Source organism: Gossypium hirsutum, chromosome A05, assembly GCF_007990345.1.
Source record: "Gossypium hirsutum isolate 1008001.06 chromosome A05, Gossypium_hirsutum_v2.1, whole genome shotgun sequence".
NCBI classification, from domain to species: domain Eukaryota; kingdom Viridiplantae; phylum Streptophyta; class Magnoliopsida; order Malvales; family Malvaceae; genus Gossypium; species Gossypium hirsutum.
The window spans coordinates 109,508,764-109,535,623 of record NC_053428.1 but is presented as its reverse complement, the minus strand read 5'-3'; the positions used below and the strand labels follow the sequence as shown (position 1 = coordinate 109,535,623).

The following is a 26,860-nucleotide window of genomic DNA, read 5'->3' as shown; positions in this document are numbered from 1 at the left end:
TTAGCGACACTTTTTTCACAAACGCCGCTAAAGACCATGACCTTTAACGGCGCTTTTCTCGAAAACGCCGCTACAAACCATGACCTTTAACAACGCTTTTCCCGCAAACGCCGCTACAGACCATGACCTTTAGCGGCGCTTTTCTCGAAAACGCCGTTACAGACCATGACCTTTAGCGGCGCTTTTTTTACAAACGCCGCTACGGAACAAACCTTTAGCGGCGCTTTTCTCACAAACGCCGCTACGGAACAAACCTTTAGCGGCACTTTTCTCATAAACGCCGCTAAAGAATATAAGCTTTAAAAAATATATTTTTATTAAATAATATTTATTTTCTATATTATATTTTATTTTTGAAACTTTAAACTATATACTCTTAAAATTAAATTAAATTTTCTATTAAAATTTTAACTTTAAAACTAAATATAAAAATTGATGAATTTAAATTTAGAATTTAAATATTATGTTTAAATAAATGGACAATCTACCAGCAACAGATAATACAATTTATGAAAATTTCTGTCGATGAGAATTTTTAGATAAATTTTAAGCACATTTACATTTATGGAAAGAAAGAAAAACAAAAAGCTCATACCAAATTCAAAGTAACAAAAATGGAAGAAAATGCCAAAGAATCAAAACTATCTAAAAATGAACCCACTTTTGACATTCTAACAGTTGATTCTCCCATACAAGAAAAGAATGTAAATCCCACAACCATAAATTACTAACAAACATACCAAGCTCTTGAAGGTTAACATCAGGAGCAAGAAAAGAATTCTCTTTCATCTTGTTTGTATGAATCTGAAGAATCTGCAAATGACCATTTTCGTCAGGAAGACTTATCTCAACTTGAACCTCCAAACGTCCTGGCCTACAGAAGAAAAGTATTCAAAGATTTAGCTGAGATCAAGAGACAAGACAGTTCATAATGTAACTGCATCAACCATCACAAACCAAAAAGTTCGCAAAGCACACAAAATTATGCACATAAAAAATTACTTAGCTTACAATGCAGCATGCTTACTCCAGATCAAAAGTATAAACCTTATTCATAGGCCATCAAATTCTCCATAATAACTAACAGTTTGTTGTAACTATAAAATGCATCAATATTTTGTTTCTAGTCTTTGGTTGTTAATCAAGCTTCTTATATAGAGGAAGATCCAATGTGACAAAGAGCTAGACAGATAGCTTGCTTTTTGCATGTGTGTGGGGGGGAGAGAGAAAGGAGGGATGGAGGACGGAGGGAGTAACCTCAAAAGGGCTTCATCAAGCAGATCATTTCTGTTGGTCATTCCACTAAGCAAAACATTATTTAGAGACTCCACTCCATCTATCTGAAAAGCAAATTATTCCTTTAGTTAAAAGTGTCATATTAATAAGACATGGTTACCACAAGAACCAAGAAAATGACACAAGACAAAGAGTAATGATTTTTAAGACTAAGAAGCTGTCCCTGGGTCTAGTTACTGACCTTGGTAAGCAGCTGGTTCACAATGCTGTCATGAACTCCGGTACCATCTCTAGTTGAGCCTCTTGACTACAAAGACAAAGTAAACCACATAATTCACTAAGACAGTTCAATAATACAATTAGACAGATTCAAATAAATTGTCTAAATACTCTTTATAATTGAATCTTTATACATAACTAGGCCACATAATATATTCCTTCACATATCAAGAAATAAGCTTGCATCTAACTTAAATAACTCCTTTGTGAAATTTCCCCTGATTTTATTAGCATCTTAAACACAACAACATATATATGATGAAGAACATAATAAATTGTCAAAACAGATGACTGCATTAATTATTGTTAGATCAAAAAGCAAAAGAGAGGACAGCAAATATATGAAGAATTCATTATAGAACTCAACTTTGACAACCCAATTCTAGAAAGAATATAAACAATGAGTAAATGGAAAAAAAAAAGGAGAAAATATTGTACCTTGCACTCGTTGAGGTTGATTTCATTACTTCCAGCCATTTCTCTTTCTCTAAACACTCAAAAACAAAACCCAAAAGCTTAAAATAGATCCTTGTGAAGAACAAACCAAAAACTCACAATTCATATCCCAAACCCAAATAAATAAAGAACTAAGTACTCTTCGTTCTGAGTTGAATTTTTTTACAGTTTTAGAAATGATTCAACCTCTAGCAAGTCATTTTTCATCATAATATCTTCCAGCTGCGTCAAGGCCTCTTCTAATTTCTCTTCTTTTTTTTTGTCCCAAGACCGCTGCATAATAAATTTAGAAGGGAATATTTACTTGAAATTTTATCGAAAACGAATTATAATAATAAAGAATTTAAAAGAAAAACTATAAAGCGGAGAGAAAACGTTACTATATTCGGAATAGTGTTATCATCCAGTATCATACATAAAATCTGGATAACTAACTCCCAGCAATTCTGCATATGGAGGACAAAAAAAAGGTAAAGTGTTCAGTAGTCAATTATGAGAAAAGAGGAAACTTTTTCAAAAACAAATTACATTCTTCCTCCCACGATGATCAAAACTTCTTTGACATTTTGGTTGTTCATTGCCATTACCCTCCATGTTTTGCAGACGGTATACTCTAAGAATTTAAGAGAAAAAATGATAAATGACAAATTAGAGAAAAAAAACTAAACATAAAAAAGATAATAAGATCTAAATTAGAAACCAGATGTTCAATTTGAAACTCTAGCAGATCTGCAACAAACTACATAAATCCTAATAAATTTAAAGTTAAATTTCAAAGAAGAAGAATATCCTCCTCAGTTCTTTTCCATTTAAGCAAAGAGAACAAGAGTACCTTTTCAGAGAAAAAACTTTTCCTTCTTGCACCCTTGTTTAGCCCTCTTCCCCTTTCAGTAGTAACCTATGACCCTTTTATAGAAGAAATTAAGCTATTTTTCTTTTTCTTTTTCTTTTTAAAAGAAGATGCCTTTCTCGCCATGGATATCAAGGTATTGGGCAACTGCAGTAAAATTAACGATCAGGGAAAGTGTTTTCGAAGACTAAAGAGGTCTATCCCCGATGGCATGTAAATTGAAAAGAAAACCCATTTGAAGAGATAGTTATTAATATGAAAATTACAAGTAAAAACAGTGATAGTAAACAAAGAGAGAGAGGGGAGTTTACTAGTTAAAGAAACCCTTGAAATCAATCCATTGAGTCTAAACAAGAAAAAAGGAGCCCAATTTAGCCTATGAATAAAAAGAAAATGCAAACAGATACAATATCAAGAACATTAACCCGAAGAAATCAGAACTGTAAATATGAAATGAAAGCAAAAAGGAAAGAAAAGAAAATCCTAGTACATACCTTAGGTCCTCTTTCAATATACTTGACAGCAGATGTCGACAGAGATACAGCAGCGGGCTACCGACGGAGATGCAGAGGCCTGCCGATTTGGGGAAATTGGGGGAAAAATAAAGGGAATCGGGGTAGGGAAGAAATGGTTTGGGAAAAATAAAATGGGGAAAAAAAGAGAAGAAATTTCAAGTGAAATTTTAGGATTTCTTTGGGAGGGGGAGGGAACCGATTTTGGGAAAAGAAAGGAGGGAAAAAAGAAAGATTTCTCGTCAAATTTTGGGATTTTGGGGAAGGGGGAACAAAAAAGTCTAATGCATTTTGGGGTAACAGATACCGTTTCTTGTAAAAAATTTTGCGGCGTTTTTTATAAAAAACGCCACTGTTGCTTTTTTTTCACAAAAAGCCATTTTCCCGCCTTTTTGCTCTATTAAAAATCTTTTATTTTGTTTTAATATATATAAACTTTATCATTATCTCTTAAATAATTTAAATTATATTTAATTATATGTATACACCTAAATTTTGATAGAGATACATCTCATAATTATATATGAATTTCAATTTAATGTGTAATTGTAGACGTGAAATTCTAATTGTGGTTTAAATGTATAGTTGAAACTTTAATTTTGATTTAATCATACACGTTTTAAAAAATAAATACATCAATATATTTTTATATTGAATAAATATAAATATTTATGTATGCAATATATAAATATAAAATGATGTTATATCAATAATTGTGTTCATAATTTATGCTTTTGGGATTTAACCCATTTTGATATATATATTTTTAAAATAATAATTTATATTTATCTTATTTAGATTTATATTATAAAAAAATCCAAGATACACAAGTTAAGTAGTTCACTATATTTATCCCTAAACCCCAACCCCTAAACCCCTACTATTATCTCTTAAATAATTTAAACTATATTCATAAATTTAATATATTCAAATTAATATTATTTCTTTTACAATTATATAAGAAATCGTTTAATATATAAATTAAAAAATACTAATTAATCTAAACCTTAAACCTCTTAACCCGTATCCCATAAACACTAAACCCTTAACCCTAAACCCCTACACCTTAAACTCTAACCCTAACCCTTAAACCTTAAACCCTAAACCATAGTTAACTCATAAACCTTAAACCCATATATCTTTAACTATAAACCTTAAACTATAATGATAATTAATTTAATATTTTAAATTCAATACTATCTCTTTTACGATTATATAAGAAAATATTTAATATATTGTATAACCATAAATTTTAATAAATATTTTTTTAGGGGTTATACATTAGTGTTTATGATTTTTTTGGGTTTAGGGGTTATATGACTTTTAGCGGCGTTTTACCAAAAGCGCCGCTAATGCTTGGGTCTTTAGCGGCGTTTTACCAAAAGCGCCGTTAATGCTCTATTTTTAGCGGCATTTTTTACTAAAACGCCGCTATTGCTCTGTGTTTTACAATTTTTGCTACGTTTTTTATAAAACGCCGCTAAAAACGCCGCTAAAGCCCTATTTTCATGTAGTGGTGAGAAAATTTATTTCTACCCATTAAAGATTATGCTTGTGGTGGTAGGTTAATATAACTTTTTATATATATAATCTTAGGAATACTATTACACTACTCATTTCATTCCACCCAACCAAACTATTGAAATATTCGTCCTATACAATTATAACTCTATTCCATTCTCACATAATAACATTCCATTATGACAAAGTAAACATACCGTAAGAGTCTTAATTCGAAGAATCTGAATTAAAGTAAACTTGTTGAAAGTTTGGGTTGAAGTAAAACTCTTTCATCAGAGTTTCAGTTAGAATAAAACTTTTCCACTAAAGTCTTAGTGGATTAGAACTGTTTATTCCCCAAATTTTAGTATTTAAATAGAACACAACCCGCATGAGCATGGTTAATCATTGGTTCTTATATTTAGTTCAAGCAGAAGCGTCGCTTCAGCACATCTCTTAACACACTTGTTAATGTGTTGCTTCTAAAACAACTTTATTTGCGTATAAGAAGAGATCGTTTCTTTTTGGGTGAGTTATAGGAGTTATGATTGTAGTTGTGCAATGCGGTTGCTTTTATAGGCAATGAAGCACATCTGAAAACATGAAAGCAAATTGTCTGGCATTTTCATTTTTGGGCTTCACTCAATCATGGGAGTGAAGGAAATGGATTTGTAAATAAGCGAAAACTCCAATGATATCATAATTTATTGGAAGAGAAAGCACAACAAACAGGATGGTTCTTAGTAGGAAAGACTTGGTAACAAAACAGCATAGGTTCATTTGCAAAGCTCAGCGGAGAGGGTATTAGCTAAGGAGGAAATGGTAGTTGCAGACACTCCCCTTGTTCCTCCTAAGTACCATTTCTTGATCATCTCGACCACATTCGCATTCTCTACTTTGATTTTTGCTTCCTCCTTTCCCTCCGTCGTGAATGCAATCTGTTTGAGCACATCCACACATACACAAAAACTATCATATTAAAACATGAATGAATGAATGAATGAATGGTTTTTCTTATGGACTCAAAATATACCTCAGCAGTGGCTGAATTTGCTGGAAAATGGTAAGTGATGACTGAATCCTTCTTGAAATATTTAGACTGGAAGAATTCAACAACTTTTTCCAAGGCTTCTTCCTCTTCCTCTTCGTATTTGTCGTCAGCTGCCAATCGGTCCCTCACAGCACTCTCTAGCTGCACTCCATATTGGGAACCTTTGATCTCCTTAATCACCACAACTCTCAGAAACTTCTCCACTGGAGCTGCAGGTTGTGATTATAGTTGTTTATAAATCACATTGTAACTATGATAGTTCTTACAACTTTGAAGAATGAATTATGGGAATTGGTTGTTTGTACCATTAATAAGAGCCTCGAAGAAGTCATCATCTTCAGCTAGCACGTTCCCAGGCTTCCCCTTCCATTGTTGCAAATGTCCTACAACTTCTGGTTCAAGGTAAACCCCAATTGCTGTGAACTTGATTTGCAAAAAGTGAATCTCAATGTCGGTAATTCCTGTCCCAGCCCCACAAAGTGAAATTAGATTTTAGGGTCTAAACGTAGTGATTGAAGGAAAAGAGACTAGGACTAGTTTTCACGTTAAGGATCATGAAAAACATATATAGTTGAAGTTTAACACAGTGAGTTTCGATCTAAAAACATAGAGTTTAACTCGATTAATTTGTGTAATTATACGAAACATAGTATGAAAAAAAAAAAAAAAGCTTACCATGACCCAAAAGAGATAGTGGCTTGGTAGTTGTGATTTGTGGAGGAAAAGGGACTTCATCAACCATTACCATTTCAGTAGTCACTGAAACACCCAAAAAATACATTTGAATTAAGAAAAAATAGATGGTAAACTAAAAACCAAAGCACCATTAAGATTGAAAGATAAAACCACTTACTGGCTATGCTTGAAGGAGGTTTAAGGCAGGCAAGGAAGCAATGAAAGGGCAAAGATGGTTGAGTTTGTAAGTGAAATGAGAAATTAAAGAGTGGTGATGCCTTTTATATCAAAGCATAAATGGCATAGACATAGGACATCAGCATTTCAACATAGCACAAAGACTAAGACTTGGGGCCTCCTGGATGGGCAGATGGTGGTTGGTAGGTAAGTTAAGGGCTTGTCATTTGTGATTCATCTAATTTTCCCCCATTTGACTTGCAGGAAGATAGGATTTATGAATTCTGGGTGATTGCTTTGATTTGGTTTAAGCATAAACAGAGTTTAGCAGACTTGTCTGTTTTGCTGCCTTTGTCATATTATTGGGTGGATTTGAGGCTTTGATATTGAGGGCATTAGTGAACCCACGTGATTGAAGTGCTAACAACCTTTCATTTTACCTACCCCCCTTATCTTACATTTACATTTTAGATCATCAAAGTAGGTCCAGCACAGGCAGCCTGTAAGAATCAATCACCCATCAAGAAAAAGCCTTTACCTTAGGCTTCTGTCTCATACCCCAATCACTAATATTCCTCTAATATTATTAATGTGAGTGTCTCTATGAGGAACTGTGTAGCACATATTTTCTTTTAAGATTCAGGCCATCTTCAACTAATCGTTTACTTTTAGATTAATCTACTCTTTTCGGAATTGGATCGGCCAAAAATATTGATTTGAAATAAAAGATTAGATCGGTTGACTTGTGAATTGGTTAGATCAGTTAAATTGGCAATCAAATCGGTTGAATTGATTTTCTCTATTTTCTTAGTATTTTTAATAATTTATTCAATCGAATTAGACGAACAAATCGAACTGATTGAATCAAAAATCGATGGTCTAATAAGTTCAATAGTCGATTTTTTTCTAAAAGGCTTAGATTAAACTATCAACTCCGGAGTATTTAAATATGATTTTTTTCAACAAATGTATTTGGTAATTTTTGAATTTATTTATTTTATCTTTATAAGAGGAAGTTGCTATCACCTCAAACAAGGTTAAACATGTACTTAATTTCCGTACTCTTGTGATTTTTTTGTACATTTGAAATTTAGTCTCTTTATTTTTATTTTTAGGAGTTTAGTTATTTTACTTTTTTATATTTCAAAATTCAGATTCAATAGTCAACACTGTTAAATTTTTTTTATTAAATACATTGATATGACATTTTGAAATAAAACAAACTTTAATAGATAAATGTTAACAATATTGACCTAAATTTTAAAATTTAAAAAATAAAAAGATTAAATTTCATAAAATATAAAAAAAAACTAAAATTTAAATGTACAAAAAAAATATAAAGACTTGAAACATATTTCAACAGTAAGGGTGAGTTTGGATGGGCGGTGCGTTTAACTGCGTTTAGTGTAAAAACAGCGGTGACGGTGAGATTAGATACTGTAGCAACATTATAGCGTGAAGCAAAAAGTAAAGTAAATATACCCACCTCCCAACCAAACTCACCCTAAAACAATAATTTGTTAGTGGGGTAAATGTTTTTGTCTCTTATAAAAGCTACCCACCGGGATATCTTAATCTGAATTGTGGATTCATGGAAGACCTCATTTATTTTTAAAAGATAATTTCATTTGCCTTTTGTGGAAAAGGAAAACTCCAAAAAATTCGTTAAATCACTATTTAGGATTTGAATTTTATAATAATTTTTATATTGGAGTTTGAGTTTTTGGGTTTAAGTTAATTTCTAAATTTGGTAAGTGTTTTCATATTGGAACCTGAGTTTTAGCCTTTTTAAGGAAATATTAAGGATTAACGTGGACTAAAAAAAGTTTAAACCCTAATTTGAAAATAATTGCCAAGTTCATGGAGTAACTTAAAAAAAAATTCAAGCTCCAATGTGGGAACAATTGCCGAATTCAGAGACTAACTTAGACAAAAAAAGTTCAAATTTCAATGTGCGAATAATTATCAAGTTTAGGTCCCAAAAAGTGATTTAACCCCAAAAAATGGAAAGAAAAAAAATGTATTTTTTTTTCTATTTGCCCTTGTACTTTACAAAAGTTGTGGATTTAGTCTTTATACTTGAATGGTCATTTTTAGTCCTTGTACTTTTTAAAGTTTAAAATTCCAGTACTCACCAAATGATAACTTTAAATTCATTAAGTTAGTTATGTTATTTCCAAAATCTAATGCGGCAAACATACTATCATATGTGTAATATCATCCCAACATATTATTTCCACATATTACTCACTAAAAATCAAATTAATGGATTAATGATTGTCATTTGTGTCAAGGTGGAAATTTCAAAATTCAAAAAGTATAGGGGCTTATAATGGTCCAATAGAGAATATGAACTAAATCTACAATTGCATATAAAGTACATGACTAGTAATTGAATTTAATCAAATGATTTAACTACTATTGTGGGGGTTAGGACTAAAATTTCAAATTTTGAAAAGTATAGGAACTAAAATAAATAGATTTAAAAATATAGAGACTAAAAATGATTAAGTTAAAATACAAGGACTAAATTCATAGCTTTCACGAAATATAGAAACTAATAGCAAATTTAACCAAAAAAGAAAAAATAGTATATTTGTGTGTTATTATTAAATTTTAATTCAATAAATGTATTTAAGGTATCATATATTTATATGATTTTTAAAATTTTTAAAATTTATATTTTACATGTGGATGGGTGTGTGTCATTTTGGTGATATATGTATATATGTATCTATATATATATAAAAAAATAAGTGGTACCTAAATTACTTTTTCTTTTAAATTAGTATCTTCGTTAATCAAACCGTTAAAAGTAGGGGGGATACAGGAGGCTAGCAAAAGGAATTAACCAAATTTGCCCGATCTAGAGGCAATCAAGAAAGCCGCATAAACAAATCTATAACCTACAAAAAAGTGGGCTAATCCAACCAATCTTGCCTGCACAATAGAAACAGCCACTGGTTTATCTCTCCATCGAATCAAATTAGCTAAAGATGTGCGTTCATGAGCCCATGTTAAAGTTTCAATCAATTCTTGCCAATATCCACCCCAAGAAATTAAGAACATAAATCCTGTAGCCCAAACAATATGTCCAAATAAGAACATACATGCCCAGACTGATAAACTATTCATACCAAATGGGTCCCTAGCCCCCCTAAAATGAAAAATTTCTATTTAGGCCCTTGAAAGTTTTTTAAAATTTTAAATTAGTAAAGGTAAAATTGTACTTTAGCCTCCCTAAAATTATAAAAATTCGATTTAATCCTTTAAAAATTATAAAGATATAGACTATAAAAAATTAAAATTTCATTCAGCCCCCCTAAAAATTTGTTCTGCTTTGCCCCTGGTTAAAAATATATTTAAAAAGAAAAAACTTAACCCACAAATTCATACCTAAATTATACCATTTTTTTCAAGTTGATACCAATTTTTTTTTATCACAAGTGATACCCAAATTATTTTTTTATTGCCATTTTACACCAAAATATTATATTCATTAAAATTCAACTGATTAAATTACCATATAAACTTTAAGAAACAATTTTTATTCTCTTATTTTCTTTTACATCATTTCTCTCTCTCATTCTCTCTCTCTATATATATTTCTATTTTTTTTTCTTTCCTTTTTCATTCTTCTTCATTTATAATGTCTAACAATGCTTGAAATTCGCTTAACTGATTATTTTGATTATCAAAATTATGCTCACCCCAAGATTAAGCCTTGTTTTGATTATTTTTCATATATTATACGTAATATAATCATGTTGTATAAGATTGACAGTGTTAAAATGATTTAGGCTTAATAAATTAAAATATAATTAAAATTTTAGAAAATTACAAAATAAATTAAAAATTAAAATAAATTGAAAACAAATGGAAAAATTCAAAAAATTTACTATTGACACTGACTGGTCAATTTTTGCTTTCTGAATTTCTAAGTTTTTTTAATTTTTAAATTTTATGAATTTTCTTCTTTTTTATTTTTTTAATCTTAAATATATTTTATTTTATTACTTTTTCAAAATTGATTGGCCAAATATTTTGACCAGAATACATGACACCAAAGAAAATCCTCCAACTAGATTTAACAAGCATGGCCATCTTGTTTAAGCGAGCTTTACGCGGTCCAAGACCCCCACTCACTTTCGTACGACAGACTTATGAGAATAATCTGTTGACTCTCCCCAAAGAAAATTGCGATTGAGCCTACCCAATTCATCACAAACAGAAGCCGGAAGTAAGGTTGTTTGCATAGAGTACAAAGGAATAGAAGACGTCGAAGATAAAACCTTCCCTTTCAAATCGTCAAGACGTTTAACGGAGCACACAAGTCTTTATTAGCTCTTTGTGGATGATGGGAATGTTGCGGAAGCGACGATAATATTAATAACAATATTATCAGAAATATTTAGATAATTATTATGCCAACAATTATACTAAGAAAATTCCCAGTTAAATTGGAGGGGTCACAATGGTCCCGCTTAAAACCCAACAACTAGACAGAACTCACTTAGATATTTATAGCAATAATAACTAAATAAATATAACCAACATAAAGCTATTAAATAAAAGCAAACAAATAAGAAATAAAATACCAGAGATTTAACGAGGTTCGGCCAATTTAGCTTACGTCCTCGGACACTACCAAATCAATATTTCTTCTAGAAATATTACAAAGGAGAAGATTTAGGGATGATACAACCAAAGGGGGAGGGGTTCTATATATAACAAACCAAACCCCCTCCCTTTCTATCTTTTCCTAATGTGGGATATTGCCAATATTCAACAAATCTCCACCTTGGCGATATTCCACATCTTCGAACATCTTCTCATAACACTAACTTCAATAGTGTCTTCAAATTTGCAACCAATCGCCTTCTTCCCTTTTGGTAGTTGTGCCAGCTTCCACGTCTTGTTTTTCTCTAGAGATTGCATTTCCTCTTCCATTGCACCTAACCATCTATAATTCTCTAAACTCTGAATGGCTTCGGTGTAAGTGGATGGAATATTATCAACAACTGGAAGTGCATAAGCTACCATGTCAGTGAAACGAGCAGGTTTCTGAATTTCTCGTCTCTGCCTTCTGACTGCAATTGGCTCTGATTGCTGTTGAGGTTCTTGGGTAGAAACCTCTTCCTCATCTGACTCTGCATCTGCCAATGAAGAATCACTAGTGGTACCTTTTGCTGGAATTACCACACTCTGCTCAAACTCCACCTGCTGCGGAGTACACTCCACCTGCTGCGAAGTACTACTCACTCCTTCTGGATTTACCTTATTCAACATGGCAGATTCATGAAAGGTAACATCCCTACTGATTATCGTCTTCTTTGCCTCTAGACACCACAAATGATATCCCTTAACACCAGCATTGAAGCCCATGAATAGAGCCTTCTTTGCTCTTGGATCTAACTTTGATTCTTTGACATGATAATATGCAATAGAACCAAAAATGCGCAAGGTGTCATAATCAGTAGCAGGTTTTCCATACCATTTCTCCAAAGGAGTCTTGCCATTTATAGCAGATGATGGCAAATGATTGATGAGATGTTGAGCGTACGTCACAGCCTCAGTCCAAAACTTTCTATCTAATCCAGCATTAGATAACATACATCGAACTTTCTCCACAAGCGTTCGATTCATACGCTCTGCCACCCCATTCTGTTGCGGTGTTCCACCTACGGTGAAGTGCCTTACTATGCCACAATCTTGGCATATCTTCAGGAAAGGATCGCTTTTATATTCTCCACCGTTGTCTGATCGGAGAACCTTAATCTTCCTTCCTGTCTGATTTTCAACTTTAGTTTTCCACTTAAGGAAAACTTCAAGCACCTCATCTTTGTTCTTCATAGGAAACACCCAAACTCGTCTGGAAAAATCATCAATAAAGGTGACAAAATAACGTCTTCCTCCAAGTGATGGAGTCTTGGACGGTCCCCATACATCAGAATGCACATAATCCAGAATACCTTTAGTATTGTGAATCCCAGTGCCAAATTTCACCCTTCGTTGTTTTCCCAGAACACAATGCTCGCAAAATTCAAGTTTGCAAGTCTTTGTACCTTTCAATAATCCTTGCTTGGCTAGAGTTTGCAAGGATTTTTCACCAGCATGGCCCAAACGCATATGCCACAGCTGTGTTGCCTCAGCGTCCTTCTTGGTACTCGTAATTGCTGCTGCTGTTGTCCCGACCACTGTACTACCTTGGTAGTAATACAGATTGTTCTTTCTTATGCCTTTCAACATCACCAATGCTCCTGAAGTTGCTTTAAGAACTCCATCTCGTATTGTCACAACTAGGCCTTTAGATTCTAACGACCCCAAAGAGATGAGATTCTTCTTCAACTTTGGGACATATCGTACATCCCGCAAAATTCTAGTAGATCCATCATGACTCCTCAGTTTAATTGAACCTATCCCGGCTATTTTACATGTGTTATCATTACCCATGTAAACAACCCCTTCATCTAGTTTTTGAAATTCAAAGAACCATTCCCGAATGGGACACATATGATAGGAACAACCAGAATCCATGATCCACTCATCTGCATATAATGTTGAAGATGTCATACTAAGAGAAAAGTCTGACTCTGCTTCACTATTGCATTCTGCAACATTTGCATCTTGCGGAGTCTTCCCTTTTTTCTTCAATTTTGGACAATCTTTCTTCCAATGTCCTTTTTCTTTGCAAAAAGAACATTCATCTTTGGCAACAGCTCGACCTTTGGACTTTCTTCTCTTCCCCTTAGACTGACTTTGCTGACGACCTCTTGTTACCAATGCTTCCACTGCTGCTTCACCTGAACCTTTCAACTTATCCTTTCGGCGTAGTTCATAGCTATACAATGCAGCAGTTACTTCATTGAAAGTTACTTCCGATTTTCCATGAAGTAGAGTAGTTTCAAGGTACTCAAACTCCTCAGGAAGCGATCCCAACAACATTAACGCCAAGTCTTCGTCTTCAAAAGTCACATCCAAATTCAACAAATCAGCTACCAGCTGATTAAAATTGGTAATGTGCTCGTTCATCGTGGTACCAGGAACATAACTGAAACGAAACAGTCTTTTCTTCATATGTAACTTATTTTGACTGTTCTTCTTCAAAAATTTCTCCTCCAATGCTTTCCACAATTTACTTGCAGAAGTCTCTTTACTGAATGTATACTTCTGCTCTCTGGAAAGACATGATCGAATTGTACCACATGCCAATCGGTTGATGGTCTTCCATTCTTTATCATCAACCCCTTCTGGTTTTTCTTCCTCAATGGCAATATCTAGACCCTGTTGAAAGAGGGCATCTAGAAGCTCACTTTGCCACATGCCGAAATGACCTGTTCCATCAAAAATTTCCACTACAAATCTCGTATTTGCAGTTCCAATCCTCGGCAAAATGTACGAAGTGGAAGTTGTTGATATGGATGGTTTTTCTTCTGTCATTTTTGCCATAGCTTCTACTTAATAGCCACCAAATGCAGAATACCCACAAGCTTTAGGAAATGTTTCTGATGTGTAAGATCAGACTAAGCTGCAAACACAGAGCATACTACAAAACCTTGGCTCGGATACCAATTGTTGCGGAAGCGACGATAATATTAATAACAATATTATCAGAAATATTTAGATAATTATTATGCCAACAATTATACTAAGAAAATTCCCAGTTAAATTGGAGGGGTCACAATGGTCCCGCTTAAAACCCAACAACTAGACAGAACTCACTTAGATATTTATAGCAATAATAACTAAATAAATATAACCAACATAAAGCTATTAAATAAAAGCAAACAAATAAGAAATAAAATACCAGAGATTTAACGAGGTTCGGCCAATTTAGCTTACGTCCTCGGACACTACCAAATCAATATTTCTTCTAGAAATATTACAAAGGAGAAGATTTAGGGATGATACAACCAAAGGGGGAGGGGTTCTATATATAACAAACCAAACCCCCTCCCTTTCTATCTTTTCCTAATGTGGGATATTGCCAATATTCAACAGGGAACCCCCAAATACATAACAAATCCTCAGTGAAGGGGATACCACATCGACTACTCAACATAACCGCCACACTACGGTGAATATTTGGTGACACAAACAGCTTTGACTTGTCTAAATTAGCAACCAACCAGGAGGCATCCCCAACCTCCTTAAGACAAGCTCGAACGTAATCAAGTTGACCAATAGACACATGCGCAAATAACATGGGATCGTCGACAAACAATAAATGAGTCAAAGTCGGGGCATTACGAGAAACCTTGAGAGGTTTCCAGAGTCCATTTCAAGGATCATATGAGAAAGCTTTTCCATAACTAAGATGAAAAGATAAGGCAAAAGCGGATCCGCTTACCTTAATCCTCCTTAGGGAGTAAATTCTTTAAGGACCTGACCATTCCAAAGAGGCAAAAGTTCGATTTTTAAAAGCATAGCCCCTTGTCTATCCTGCATCTTCATCATAGAATGCAACGCTTCTTGATTAACACAAATATCATTTGAGGTGTTACGCCCGGCTAGAAAGCTATTTTGGTAGTGAAAAAAAAAACTTAGTATTACGTTCACCATTAGCAATCCAATCAACGAGCAAGAACCCATTGATACTCTTTGAATAAATCCACATCTAATTGTTGAAGAAATAATGACACATGATACCACGAAGCCTCCGAAAAAGCTTCCGTTTCTTTCCATTCTTTGACTACTTTAGTAACCCCTCAATTGCCAACACCAAAGAAGTAGAATTATCCGACGATCTTGACTCATAGATACTAGATAACACGGCATCAGTCAACCTATTTGCCTCGAACAGAAAAGGTCGTTTATCCTTGGGGGGCACACATCCTGCGTAGGTGACAAAAAGAATAGGATTATGATCTGAATATAACCTAGGAAGATTAACAACATTCATCTCAGGAAAATAATGCATGACAGAAGCATTGATCAAAACAGAATCCATGCGTTCTTGCAAAACAATATATAACACCATGAACTCGTTGAACCCAGGTAAACTTGGAACCCGTGCACCCCACATCAAAAAAATTACAAAGATTCCAACGATCCTGAAACTTCATAATACGTTTAAAACAGTCACTATGACCACCACATCGTTCCTGCTAAGATGCAAAGTCATTAAAATCCCCAACAACTGTCCGTGATTGAGTAACATGACCCGCAAAAGTCGACATATTCTCCCAAAATCGATTTTTAGCATCTGGAGAAGGTTGAACATAAACAAAAGAAGCAATCCACCCTTTGTTATCCTTATTAACTTTGCAGTGAATCACTTGATCAGTAGCCTCAATAATTGTTAACTATAAACAACTCTTTTTCCACAAAAGAATTAAACCAACACGAAACCCCATAGTAGGCACCTCAAAAGAACCTTCAAATCCCAGTTTAAGACCAAGGAAACACCATGACCCACAGTCGTCTTTGTTTCTAACAAACAAATTACATTCGGCTTTTCTCTAATCAACATATCTCTACAATGCTGTAAAAAAAATTTGTTCCTTGTCCTCTGCAATTTCAAGTAATCGCACGCATAATTAAATATTGTTAATAGGTTTAGAAACACGGATAGCAGGCTCGTGCAAAGCGTCATCAAAGGCCAACTACTCCTGGTGTATTGTCGTCTCTTTCCATTCCAGCAAGGAGTTAGGAGGATCACCATGATGTTGAGGAAGAGGGATTATTCCAACAGGAACCGGGGATGAGATGGAAGGTTGAACCCAGGCCACATCCAACTCCATGGGGGGGCATTAACGTCCATTCAACCGGTGGGGATAAATGATGGAGCAAGGGAAGAAGATGCATGCTTTCTATCAAAAACTACTCTAGGTACCATCGACTCAGCACTGACTTCCACGTGAGTTTCATTACATGTATTGGCCTGCCCATATTCTCCATAATTCTTACGTTCTTTACCTCCAAAGGGTCAAAAATTGGGCCCACGAGAACCCTTAACGGTTTGACTTTGTTGACTAGTAAATCCCTCCGCGGTTGTAAAAAAATCCAGTTCGATTTTATTATACAGCGGAAAAATAAAACTTTAAAAACTGAGTCAGTCGGTAATATTTTTAGTAATAAATTTTTTCCTAAAATTATACATGTGTTCTGTGTTAGACAGATCCTAAACATTTTTAACTTTCAATCGAACAATCTTCTCTATTATCTTCGTACCACAAACTGCTTCGAGTTTAGGTTTGAACACTTTCAAATCAAATATAGAATCAAAATTTATTTTCTTTACTTTCAATGTGAAAGTAAATTTTTCTCTCAAATAGAAATCAGAAGAGTTGCAATTTCCAAAAAATAGAATTTATTCTAAAAAATAAATTTTTATTATTTTCTAGCAAAATAACAATATTGAAAACTTACGAGAGACTTGTGTTTCTCTTATTTTTGAAGTGTGTTTTGAAGTCTACCAGTGCCATTTATTTATAATTACAGATTAAGGAATCCTTGTTGAACTATTAAACCCAAATAATATTTATTTAATAGAAAAAAATCTTAACTTCCTAATATTTTGGAGAGGGACAATAACCCTAGGTAAAAATATTAGGATTTATAGTCCTCTTGTTTTCATTAAGAGATAATTGAGTCTCTCCCGTACTGAGTCTAATTATATGTCCAATTATGAACTTTTAACCCCATCCTACCAGTCTGCTCATCTAGCACGTCTCTGTCTGCTTTCTCTGGCAGTTGTTAGGATTTTATTGTTTTTAATAGTTTTGGTGTGACGACTGTAATTTTCTTCAATTTTATTGCTTTAGCAAATTGTTTCAAATGGCTACGTTACGCAATAATATGGAAGTAGATTTAGCGAGGTTAACACTTGATGAGGAGGAAGATGCAGTTCTTCAAGTACAAGTTGGAGTGAATACAAATAGAGAGGAGGGAGGATTTCAATTGGTGGGATGCTTCTTAACAGCAAGTATTATTCACTTTCCAGTAATGAGAAGTACAATAGCGAATTTGTGGCATCTAGTACGAAAGGTTCAAATTAGAGATCTGGGGGAGAAAAGGTATTTATTTCAATTTTTTCATCCTATGGATTTAGAAAGGGTTATAAAGGGCTCACCATGGACTTTCAATAATCACTTGCTGGTGTTACATAAGTTGCAGTAGGGGGAGGACCCTTTGAAAATCCCATTAATTTATTCCCCTTTTTGGGTTCAATTACATGAGGTTCCTGTGGGTTTTTTCTCTAAAAGTCTGGCAATCCAAATGGAAAATTTTATAGGAAATTTCATGGAGTATGATGGTTCAAATCTGGGAAAAGAAAATAACAATTTTATGAGAATAAGAGTCCAAATTGACATACGACGACCTTTGAAAAGGAAAAAACAGATAATGTGTTATGGGAAGTGCTCATACGTTCGTTTTAAATATGAAAGATTATGCCTTTTTTGTTTCTATTGTGGTCGGTTGGGCCATAGTGATTCTTTTTATGAGGCATAGATGGATTTAGGAGTGGAAATTGCTGAGATGGGATGGGATTATCACTCAGGGCACAATCCCGTCGAGCTCTAATGAGGTGGGGAGGCAACAGTGGGGTAAGACAAAATTTGGGGAATAATTCATGGGGTCTAGTGAAAATTTTGGGTAATTGGAATAACTTGGATCCTGTTTTGGGAATTAATTTGGAAGGGAGAGCATCTAATCCATGGAAAAAAAGAGGAAATTTAAGTCGAACTCAGGGGCATACCTTAATGGAACATGATCTCGAGGATGAGGTGCTTATTGGTGAGGATGGTAAAAAGAGAAATAGAACAGAGATTGAAGACGCCCTCGCCAGAGATGAGACTAACACTTTGGCGGTAAGGAATAGGAAGGTAGAGGAGGTTAGTCATCAATCATCGGCAGCAGCCAAGAGGCTTGCCGACCGGGCGCAATGAAAATCCTAAGGTTGAATGTCTGTGGATTGGGGAGTCCTCGGACAATTCGTAGACTTCGGCATGTGCTGAAGCTATATAATCCCCAAGTGGTCTTCCTTATGGAGACTAAAATTTGTAGTGGTCAGATAGAACAAGTTCGAAGAAGCTGTGGGTTTTTAAACGGCATCGATGTTGACTCAATTGGATCTAGAGGCGGGCTATGTCTGGCTTGATGTGGAGATAAAAATATACAGCTTCAAAGGTTTTCAAAAAGACATATTGACGTGATCATTGATGAAGTAGAAGAAGGACACAAATGGAGGTTTACTGGTTTTTATCGATCCCCTTACCCAAATGATAGAATTGATGCATGGAATCTATTACGTCATTTAATTACGGTTCGGGATCTACCATAGATAGTTTGTAGGGACTTTAATGAAATTTTATATGGTTTTGAGAAAAATGGTGGTTTACCTCGGGAAGAAGTACGAATGGAAGCTTTTCGTATGGTATTGGAGGAGTGTAACTTGTCAGATATGGGGTTTACTGGAAACTGGTTTACTTAGGAAAGAGGGAATTTACCCGAGACAAATATTTAAGAACGATTGGCCAATGGTATGGCGAATGAAGAATGGTTTCAATTATTTCTTAAATTTCAGCTTCAACATCTTCCACATACGTTTTCAGATCACTGCCCACTACTAGTTAAAACAGAGGATGAGAACATAGAGAACTTATAAAAGTTTCAAATTTGAAGCATAGTGGGTATTGGAGGACTCGTTCTTTATTGAGGTAAAAAATATTTGGGAACACTTTGCGGGAGACTTATTAAGCTTAATAGTATGAAAAGGAGGTTGAAGCGATGGGCTAGTCAAATCCGATATACCAGAAAAGAAAGAAAAAAGATGTTGATTTCCAAGTTGGTTACGTTACTAGAAACTGAGAGAGATGATGAGAATTTAGCAGATCTTATTGATACAAAAATTTAACTTAATTTTGAGATTGATAAAGATAAGTGCTATTGGGAACAGAGGGCATGGGTTAACTGGTTAAAATTTGGGGATAAAAACACCGCTTTTTTCCACAAACAAGCAACACAGAAACGACAAAGAAATTTGATCCGTAAGTTGCAGCATGATGATGGGAGGGAGACAGATGAAATAAAGGAAATGGAGCTGATAGGCAAATCATACTTTCAGCAGCTATTTTCAGCCGGAAGAAGAGGAAATTATGAGCATATTTTATCAGGAGTTACTCGGAGTATTTCGGATGAAGATAATTTAAAGCTTAAGGAGATATATACAAAAGAGGAGATTCAGAAAGCTTTGGCAGAATTGGGCCCCACAAAAGCACCATGAGAAGACAGATTTTCGACGTTATTTTATCAGAAGTGTTAGGCAATTATTGGGGAAGATGTCACTAATTTTTGCCTAGCTCATTTAAATAGAGGTATGGAAATAGGCTCAATCAATAAAACTAATATAGTGTTGATTTCGAAAATTTCAAATCCAGTGAATATAATGCACTTTAGGCCTATCAGTTTGTGTAATGTCATTTATAAATTGATGGCCAAAGTTTTGGCAAATCGCATCCGAAAGGTGTTAGACAAATGCATTAATCTTGCACAAAGTGCTTTCGTCCCCGGGAGATTGATTTCAAATAACGTTATGCTTGCTTATGAAATACTCCACACATTGAGACATAATAGGACAGGGAAAAAAGGATTTATGGCAGTAAAGTTGGATATGAGTAAGGCATATGATAAGGTTGAATGGAATTTTGTGGAGGAAATAATGAAGAAACTGAGATTTGACTCTGATTGGGTGGCTTTAATAATGAACTGTGTTAATACAGTCTCTTACTCAGTGGTTTTAAATGGGTACAGCGGAGAAAACTTTTTTCCTTCTAGAGGATTAAGACAGGGGGACCCGTTGAGCCCGTTCTTATTTTTATTTTGTGGAGAGGAGCTTTCTAGTCTAATGAAGTTAGGAACGCGGGAGGAAAAAGTGAGAGGTGTCAAGGCAAGTAGAAGCGGGCCGCAGGTTTCACATTTACTTTTTGCAGATGATTGTATATTGTTTGGGGAAGCTACTGAGAGGAGCGCAATTTTTTTGAAACAGATACTGCACGAATATGAAGTATGCTCGGGCCAGAAAGTTAATTATTCAAAATCCACTATTTTTTTTAGTAATAATACGCAAGAGGGAGAAAAAAGAACAATAGGTAGAGTGCTTGGAGTACGAAGTTTAAGTGATCCGAAAAGATACCTAGGGCTACCTAACCTGGTGGGTAGAAAAAAGAAGGAAGCGTTCCAAATTTTGAAGGATAGGCTAAGGCAACGAATTGATAATTGGAGTATCAAATATCTCTCACAAGGTGGTAAGGAAGTGTTTATCAAAGCTGTTTTACAGTCTATACCAACTTATTCAATGACGTGCTTTTTTCTCCCTAAATCTTTAAGCATGGAAATGGAGGGTATAATTGTAAAGTTCTGGTGGCAGAAAAATAAGGGGAAAAAGGGGATTCATTGGTGTGCTTGGAAGGATGTGTGCTCGTTGAAAGAATGGGGCGGTTTAGGTTTTCGTAGTTTGGATAAATTTAATATAGCATTGCTAGCGAAGCAGGGTTGGCGTCTTATTAATAATCCAAATTCTTTGTTAGCCCGTGTTTTAAAAGCTAAGTACTATCCAAAAACGAATTTATTAAATGCTCCTTTAAGTAACTCACCTTCACTTACTTGGAGGAGTATTTGGTCAGCAAAAAGACTATTGGAAGAAGGATTATGCTAGAGGGTTGGTAAAGGGGACCATATTTCAGTATGGATTGATCTCCGAGTGTCGGGAGCAACTGAAGACAGAATATAGAACAACAGCAGTAATGATAATATTAGATTAGTGTCTGACTTAATCGACAAAGATAATCGAACTTGGAAAAGCGGTTTGATAGTCCGTACCTTTCCTATAGATATTGCTAGGAAAATACTGCAAATTTCGCTAACAAAGTCTACCCATGAAGACTTTCAGGTGTGGAGAGGAGAGCCATCTGGAACTTCTCAGTAAGAAGTGCCTATAAACTATTACAGGATTCTACAATGAATCCTAGTAATTATTTACAGGTAGAGACTAAAATTTTTTACAGGAAACTGTGGAGCCTATACATGCCTTCGAAAATCAAAATTACAATGTGGAAAATTTCGTGGAATTACATGCCCACTTTTTCTAATCTAAAGCTGAGAAGAGTGACGGTCGAGGATCGATGCGTAAGATGCCATCAAGGAGAAGAAGATACCAACCACGTTTTCCGATTGTGTCCTACAACGAAAGAAATATGGAATCAATTAAACTTCACCTGGGTTTTTAACAATAGCATTCCAGATCTTTGGAATTGGCTTACCTGGGTTTTCAATCAATGGACGAATGAGCAATGCAGAATTTTTTGTTGCGGACTTTGGCTCATCTGGGCGAATAGGAACAAGGTAATATATGAAGGCAAGTCAAGCACTAGTCACGATATCTCCAAACAAATTAATAGTTACATTTCAGAACTGGACGGTATAAAGAACAAGGCATTTATCTTGGAAACAAATGCGAGACCCAAACAGCAAGTACAAAGGGCGAACGTGGTTATATATTTCGACGCGGCTTTTGACTCACTAAACTTCCGATCAACGTCAGGCTTAGTTGTTAAAGATGAGGGAGGCAGAACCATAGCAACAAAATCGATCCTTTATGTCAACGTTGCATCTCCGTTCGTGGCGTAAGCACATGCAGGATTCCAACCAACAAAATTAGGGATTAATATGGGCTTTCATATACTGGACATATTAGGCGACTCGAAGACGGTTATCACAAAATGTCAAGATGCAAATCGCGACAGGTCAACAATAGGAGCAATTATAAGTGATATTCAAAGCTTAAAGCCACACTTTCAAGAAATAAGTTTCTACTTCATCCCAAGGTTAGAAAACACAGAAGCCCATCGATTAGCAAAAGAAGCACTCAAGAATGGTGAGGAACAATACCTGGAGGGAGGAACTTCAAGGCCGTTTAGAGGAGAAATAGAGCAAAATCGTCTGGGATCTTCAAGTTAAAAGAAAAGATGAAATGAACAAGTCTATCGGCATGGAAGAGGGAAAATGAATTGTGACTTTTGAAATGAAAGAACTGGTGATGTTTGAAAAGAAGGCAGATAAGCAAAAGATTTTTCAGAAGATCTACTATAGCTTTATAGCTGTATTGGGCAGATGAAACTACAGAACTATTAATGAGGAACAGCTGTACCTGTTTGACTGGAGTAAAGATAGAATTTTAATTTCTGTTTGATTTCGTTTTTTGAATTTATGGGCCAATTTGCTGGTAACCCGATTTCATTCTATTTTCTTAGGACCAATTAGTTGGGTTTAACCCAATGGATTTTTATGTGTTACAGTTTCTAAGTTATATTCCAGTCGAATTTTTCAGAAAAAAAATCTAATATTTTATAATTTAGTCTAACCTAGTATATGTTTTTTTTTATTTCCTTAAATAAACATTATTTACTAAATTAATTTAAATTAATTAATTTTCCAATTAAATAAATTTATTAACCCAATTCTAATTTTGTTAAAATCATTACAACTTTACCGTAAAAGAACTCACAATAATCAATTAACTTAAATCCAATTTCAAACATCAATTTATTAATAATTTGAAAAGTCACAAATTATTTTTCAGGTTCTTTCCATACTTAGTGAGAAACTACATACATTTCTGAATGTAACACATTTCTCTAACTTTATCATTTTCATCAATTTATGTACATTTGATTCAACATGCAATTCATTTATGGTTTCAATGAGCTAACAGAGGGACCGATTGAACATATGTGATTAGGGTTCAAATGATTTATAATTAAGTTTTAGCTTTTCGCCTATCAATTATAAACTCATTATGTCATGAAGTCATTTCATTAAGTATCGTGATTGAGCTCTCCCTAATGATATATCATTATGAAAGCTACTCGATTAGTGCTCGTCTAATGACTGTCATAAGTCTGTTACCCTTATAGAATATCCTTAATCTCTTTGGGATAAATCCATTCTCCCAATACGATTCTATTTTATCTCAAGGTAACCATTACATTTTCCTTCATAAAAAGTCAACTACTATCAAATAGTAATTAAGTCATTCGTCACAAAGACAAACGACTCGTTGGCACGTTTACTTTTCATCTACCATGTAATGTCAATGAGAGGATATCATTTACCCATGTATTGGGCTATGAATTTCACTATTATGAATGATGCTACATACTGCAAAAGTCGTACCCAATGCATTAGCTTTCAGTTCCTTATCTATTCAAATTCAGGCTTTTACTTACATCAAAGTTTACAAGTCACGCATAAATAATCCATCATTCACTCAGGATTAAGGTATGTCATATTATGAATGTCACAAGTGAATAAATCCATAAACGGATTCAAGATTTATTCTACTTGAGTCCTATTTGATGTATTGTCAGTCTAGTTGGTCATATGTATGTATTTACCTTTTGGGAGTCATCCATTCCAATGCCCAAGACCGTTGGAAAATTAGGTTTTGAAAAAGTAACGGAAAATAGGTTTTAAAGGAAAACTAAAGTTTTAATTTTTTTTTCCAAAAACAATAACTTTTTTGTGTTATTTAAAGTAATAAACACTTAATCAAAATCGTGCATTTATGATCTATCTAAGATGAACGTTTCAACCGAGTAGTATTTTTCACTATCCTCAAATGCACGTCTGCTGAGTGTGGGCTCGTTTTGAATTAAAAAACATTTCACAAAATTTCCAATGGGGTAATTTCGTAATTTCATAATTTAGTAATTTCTTTAAAGTTCTAGGTTCAAGTGGTAAATAAGAAGAATATCTCTACAAATTTTCTGAAATAATTTCTTTAGAGAATTTTCTTTCTACAACTTTTCTTTAATTCAAGTGTATGAGAATAATGACTCATACTCTCTTTAATATTAAATTAAGTTTAGAGACAGTTCAACTAATATTAGAATTAATCAAATTAATATTAAATTAATATAATTTTATCTAGATAAATATTAAATTAAATTTAATCTCATATTAATATTAAATTAATAAAATACTATTTAGATAAATTTTAAGTTAAATTTAATATCTCATATTAATATCTACATAAATATTAAATTTAGTTTAATATTAATTCCATTAAAATAATATTATCTTTGGAAAGTTAATTTGAAATCAAGTTACCCAATAGAGTCCCACTAGGAGTCTAATTTTTCTCTTACTCTACATTCGAAGAACCATCGTTACCGACCATCCGTCGGCTGCCAGATCATCGTCATTGTAGCCGCTATGCCAACAATGCCATCGCTAGCACAACTCCCTTGGCACCTTGAACAGGCGGCGTTTGGCCCGAATGGGCTTGACTGGTTCAGTTGTTGTCAGTTCGGTTCAGGCTAGTGACGACCCAGTCGGTCCAGTCCAGCCAATGATTGGACTGTCGGCCCAGTTTCAAACATAGGGCCTAGTTCAACCAGTTTTTGGGTTTTAGTCTTGAGTTTTGATTCTCGAGTTCAATTTTTAATCTCGGGTCCAATTTTCAAGTTAAATTATCCATTGGGCAATTGTCTGACTTGAAAATTAATTTCCAAAAATATCATAATTATTTTAATTAATTTGATTAATTTAATTTTACTTGATCAAAATTAATTTTTTTTAAAAATCGCAAAGATTTTCCAAATTATTTTTTCAAGAAAATTCTTTAATCAAATTCTCTTAGTCCAACAAATTCTCACAATCGCCTAATTTAATTTCACATAAACTAAATCAACTTAATTAAGTTATTGCCAAAGTTGTAAAATTTTTTTCTAATTCAAATGCAGTCCAATCTAACTTTTGTTGAGCTAGCGAATGGACCAATCTGAAATTTACAATTAAGCTCAAGTAATTGCACTTATGTCCAAAAGTATCGTTCCGATAATCCGCAACTTACTTAATCATGAAGTCAATCCACAATAAGTATCATGATTGAAAACTCCTTATTAGATACTATTTACAAAGCAATTCATCAAACTGCTTTGTCCAATGACCTCGTTATGTATGTGTTACCCTCATATGATATTCTTGATTCCTTTAAGTTAAATCCGTTCACTCAATACAATCCTATTTTATCTCATTGTCACAATTGTTTCTTCTTAATGACTAATTACTGTGACAAATTACTTGTTCGAGAACAAGCAACCTATGGCCACGTTCCATATTTCTCAATACACACAATGTCAATGCAAGGATATCATTAACTCTTTAATCAAAATATGAATTCCATTTTTGCTAGTAATTTCATGACATACATAAGCTATGTACCCAACATACCGGCTATCGATTCAATCATCTTTAGAGTATAAGCCTTCACTTATATCAGACCACATGAGTTATATATGCATTATCAGTGAATAACTCAGTATTTAGATAAGTCACACCATAAATGTCACAAGTGAATTAATTCACAAACGGATTCAGAATTATTTCAACTTGAATCCAGTCCAATTTATCATTCTTCCAATTAGTATATCTAAGTCCCTACCCCTGGAGTCAATTGCTCCGATAGCCAATACTAGTCATCTCCCAAATTGAAATTGTAGAAGACATAATAATCCTTCTGAGTATTCGAATCAAATATTCACTTTGATTTTTTTGGGGAATTACGAACTCATTTGTATCATCTACTAAAGTAAGTTGTTTTTCTCGCAATGTAAGCATTTTTACAATACCACTTATCATCAATTTGAATATAGACAATTAATGAGCTAACATTTGTTTGTCACAATTTCACCATATATGCAAAACATGAAAGTCAGAAAAACAAAAGATATAATAGTGAGATACAAAATTAACTTTATTTATTTATTCATCATTCAAATACATAGAAAACAGTCATATTTTTACTACAATATGGGTAAATTTCCCAACAAAGACAAAGTATGTACCCAATTGGACTTGATAGATGACATATTAATATTTCAATAGTTTGCTCATTTTTTATTGGACTAATGACATGTTTAGGTTCGTCTACTAATATGAGTTGTCTTTCCGAATTACGATCCGACCACGTTATATCACTTAGTATTAATTAAACATTAAATAACTAGTAATCTAATATTTTTTTCTATTTTTCTTTACATAAAAAAACCATGTGAGGATAATATACAAAGGGTATTAGTGTAATTCATAAATAATTTATTAACCAATCTATTCGAAAAA

The 26,860-nt window shown here is 33.9% G+C and overlaps 2 protein-coding genes and 1 long non-coding RNA gene across 10 annotated transcripts; all 3 read right to left on the bottom strand.

Annotated features, from left to right (window-relative positions):
• Nucleotides 1–498: 498 nt before the first annotated feature.
• Nucleotides 499–3,636, bottom strand: LOC107962219 (vesicle-fusing ATPase). 5 transcript variants are annotated; one of them, XM_016898536.2, is made up of 10 exons: nucleotides 3,316–3,623; nucleotides 3,133–3,197; nucleotides 2,804–2,968; nucleotides 2,500–2,584; nucleotides 2,352–2,417; nucleotides 2,138–2,244; nucleotides 1,954–2,002; nucleotides 1,478–1,543; nucleotides 1,258–1,340; nucleotides 499–874 (listed from the first exon to the last, which is right to left on the bottom strand). In XM_016898536.2, exons 4-10 carry the CDS (start codon nucleotides 2,563–2,565, stop codon nucleotides 646–648), a joined length of 666 nt encoding a protein of 221 aa, XP_016754025.1. In that variant the 5' UTR covers nucleotides 2,566–2,584; nucleotides 2,804–2,968; nucleotides 3,133–3,197; nucleotides 3,316–3,623; the 3' UTR covers nucleotides 499–645. The 5 variants fall into 5 exon arrangements, with proteins under 5 accessions (XP_016754025.1, XP_016754026.1, XP_016754027.1 ...); XM_016898537.2 differs by having other exon boundaries at nucleotides 3,133–3,167; XM_016898538.2 differs by lacking the exon at nucleotides 3,133–3,197 and having other exon boundaries at nucleotides 3,316–3,636.
• A 1,791-nt stretch (nucleotides 3,637–5,427) lies between these two features.
• Nucleotides 5,428–7,103, bottom strand: LOC107962221 (probable chalcone--flavonone isomerase 3). Of its 2 annotated transcripts, none has more exon segments than NM_001327724.1 (5): nucleotides 5,428–5,771; nucleotides 5,867–6,093; nucleotides 6,190–6,345; nucleotides 6,560–6,643; nucleotides 6,738–6,788. In NM_001327724.1, coding segments are annotated over 5 exon segments (630 nt in total). In that variant the 5' UTR covers nucleotides 6,739–6,788; the 3' UTR covers nucleotides 5,428–5,609.
• Nucleotides 7,104–15,266: 8,163 nt separating this feature from the next.
• LOC107962222 (uncharacterized) lies at nucleotides 15,267–22,883 on the bottom strand. Of its 3 annotated transcripts, none has more exons than XR_005927623.1 (4): nucleotides 22,000–22,883; nucleotides 21,560–21,917; nucleotides 21,334–21,453; nucleotides 15,267–15,571 (listed from the first exon to the last, which is right to left on the bottom strand). It is a non-coding gene; the product is annotated as an uncharacterized lncRNA (long non-coding RNA). The 3 variants fall into 3 exon arrangements; XR_005927624.1 differs by lacking the exon at nucleotides 15,267–15,571 and adding an exon at nucleotides 17,648–18,001; XR_001701543.2 differs by lacking the exon at nucleotides 15,267–15,571 and having other exon boundaries at nucleotides 21,291–21,453.
• Nucleotides 22,884–26,860: the final 3,977 nt, after the last annotated feature.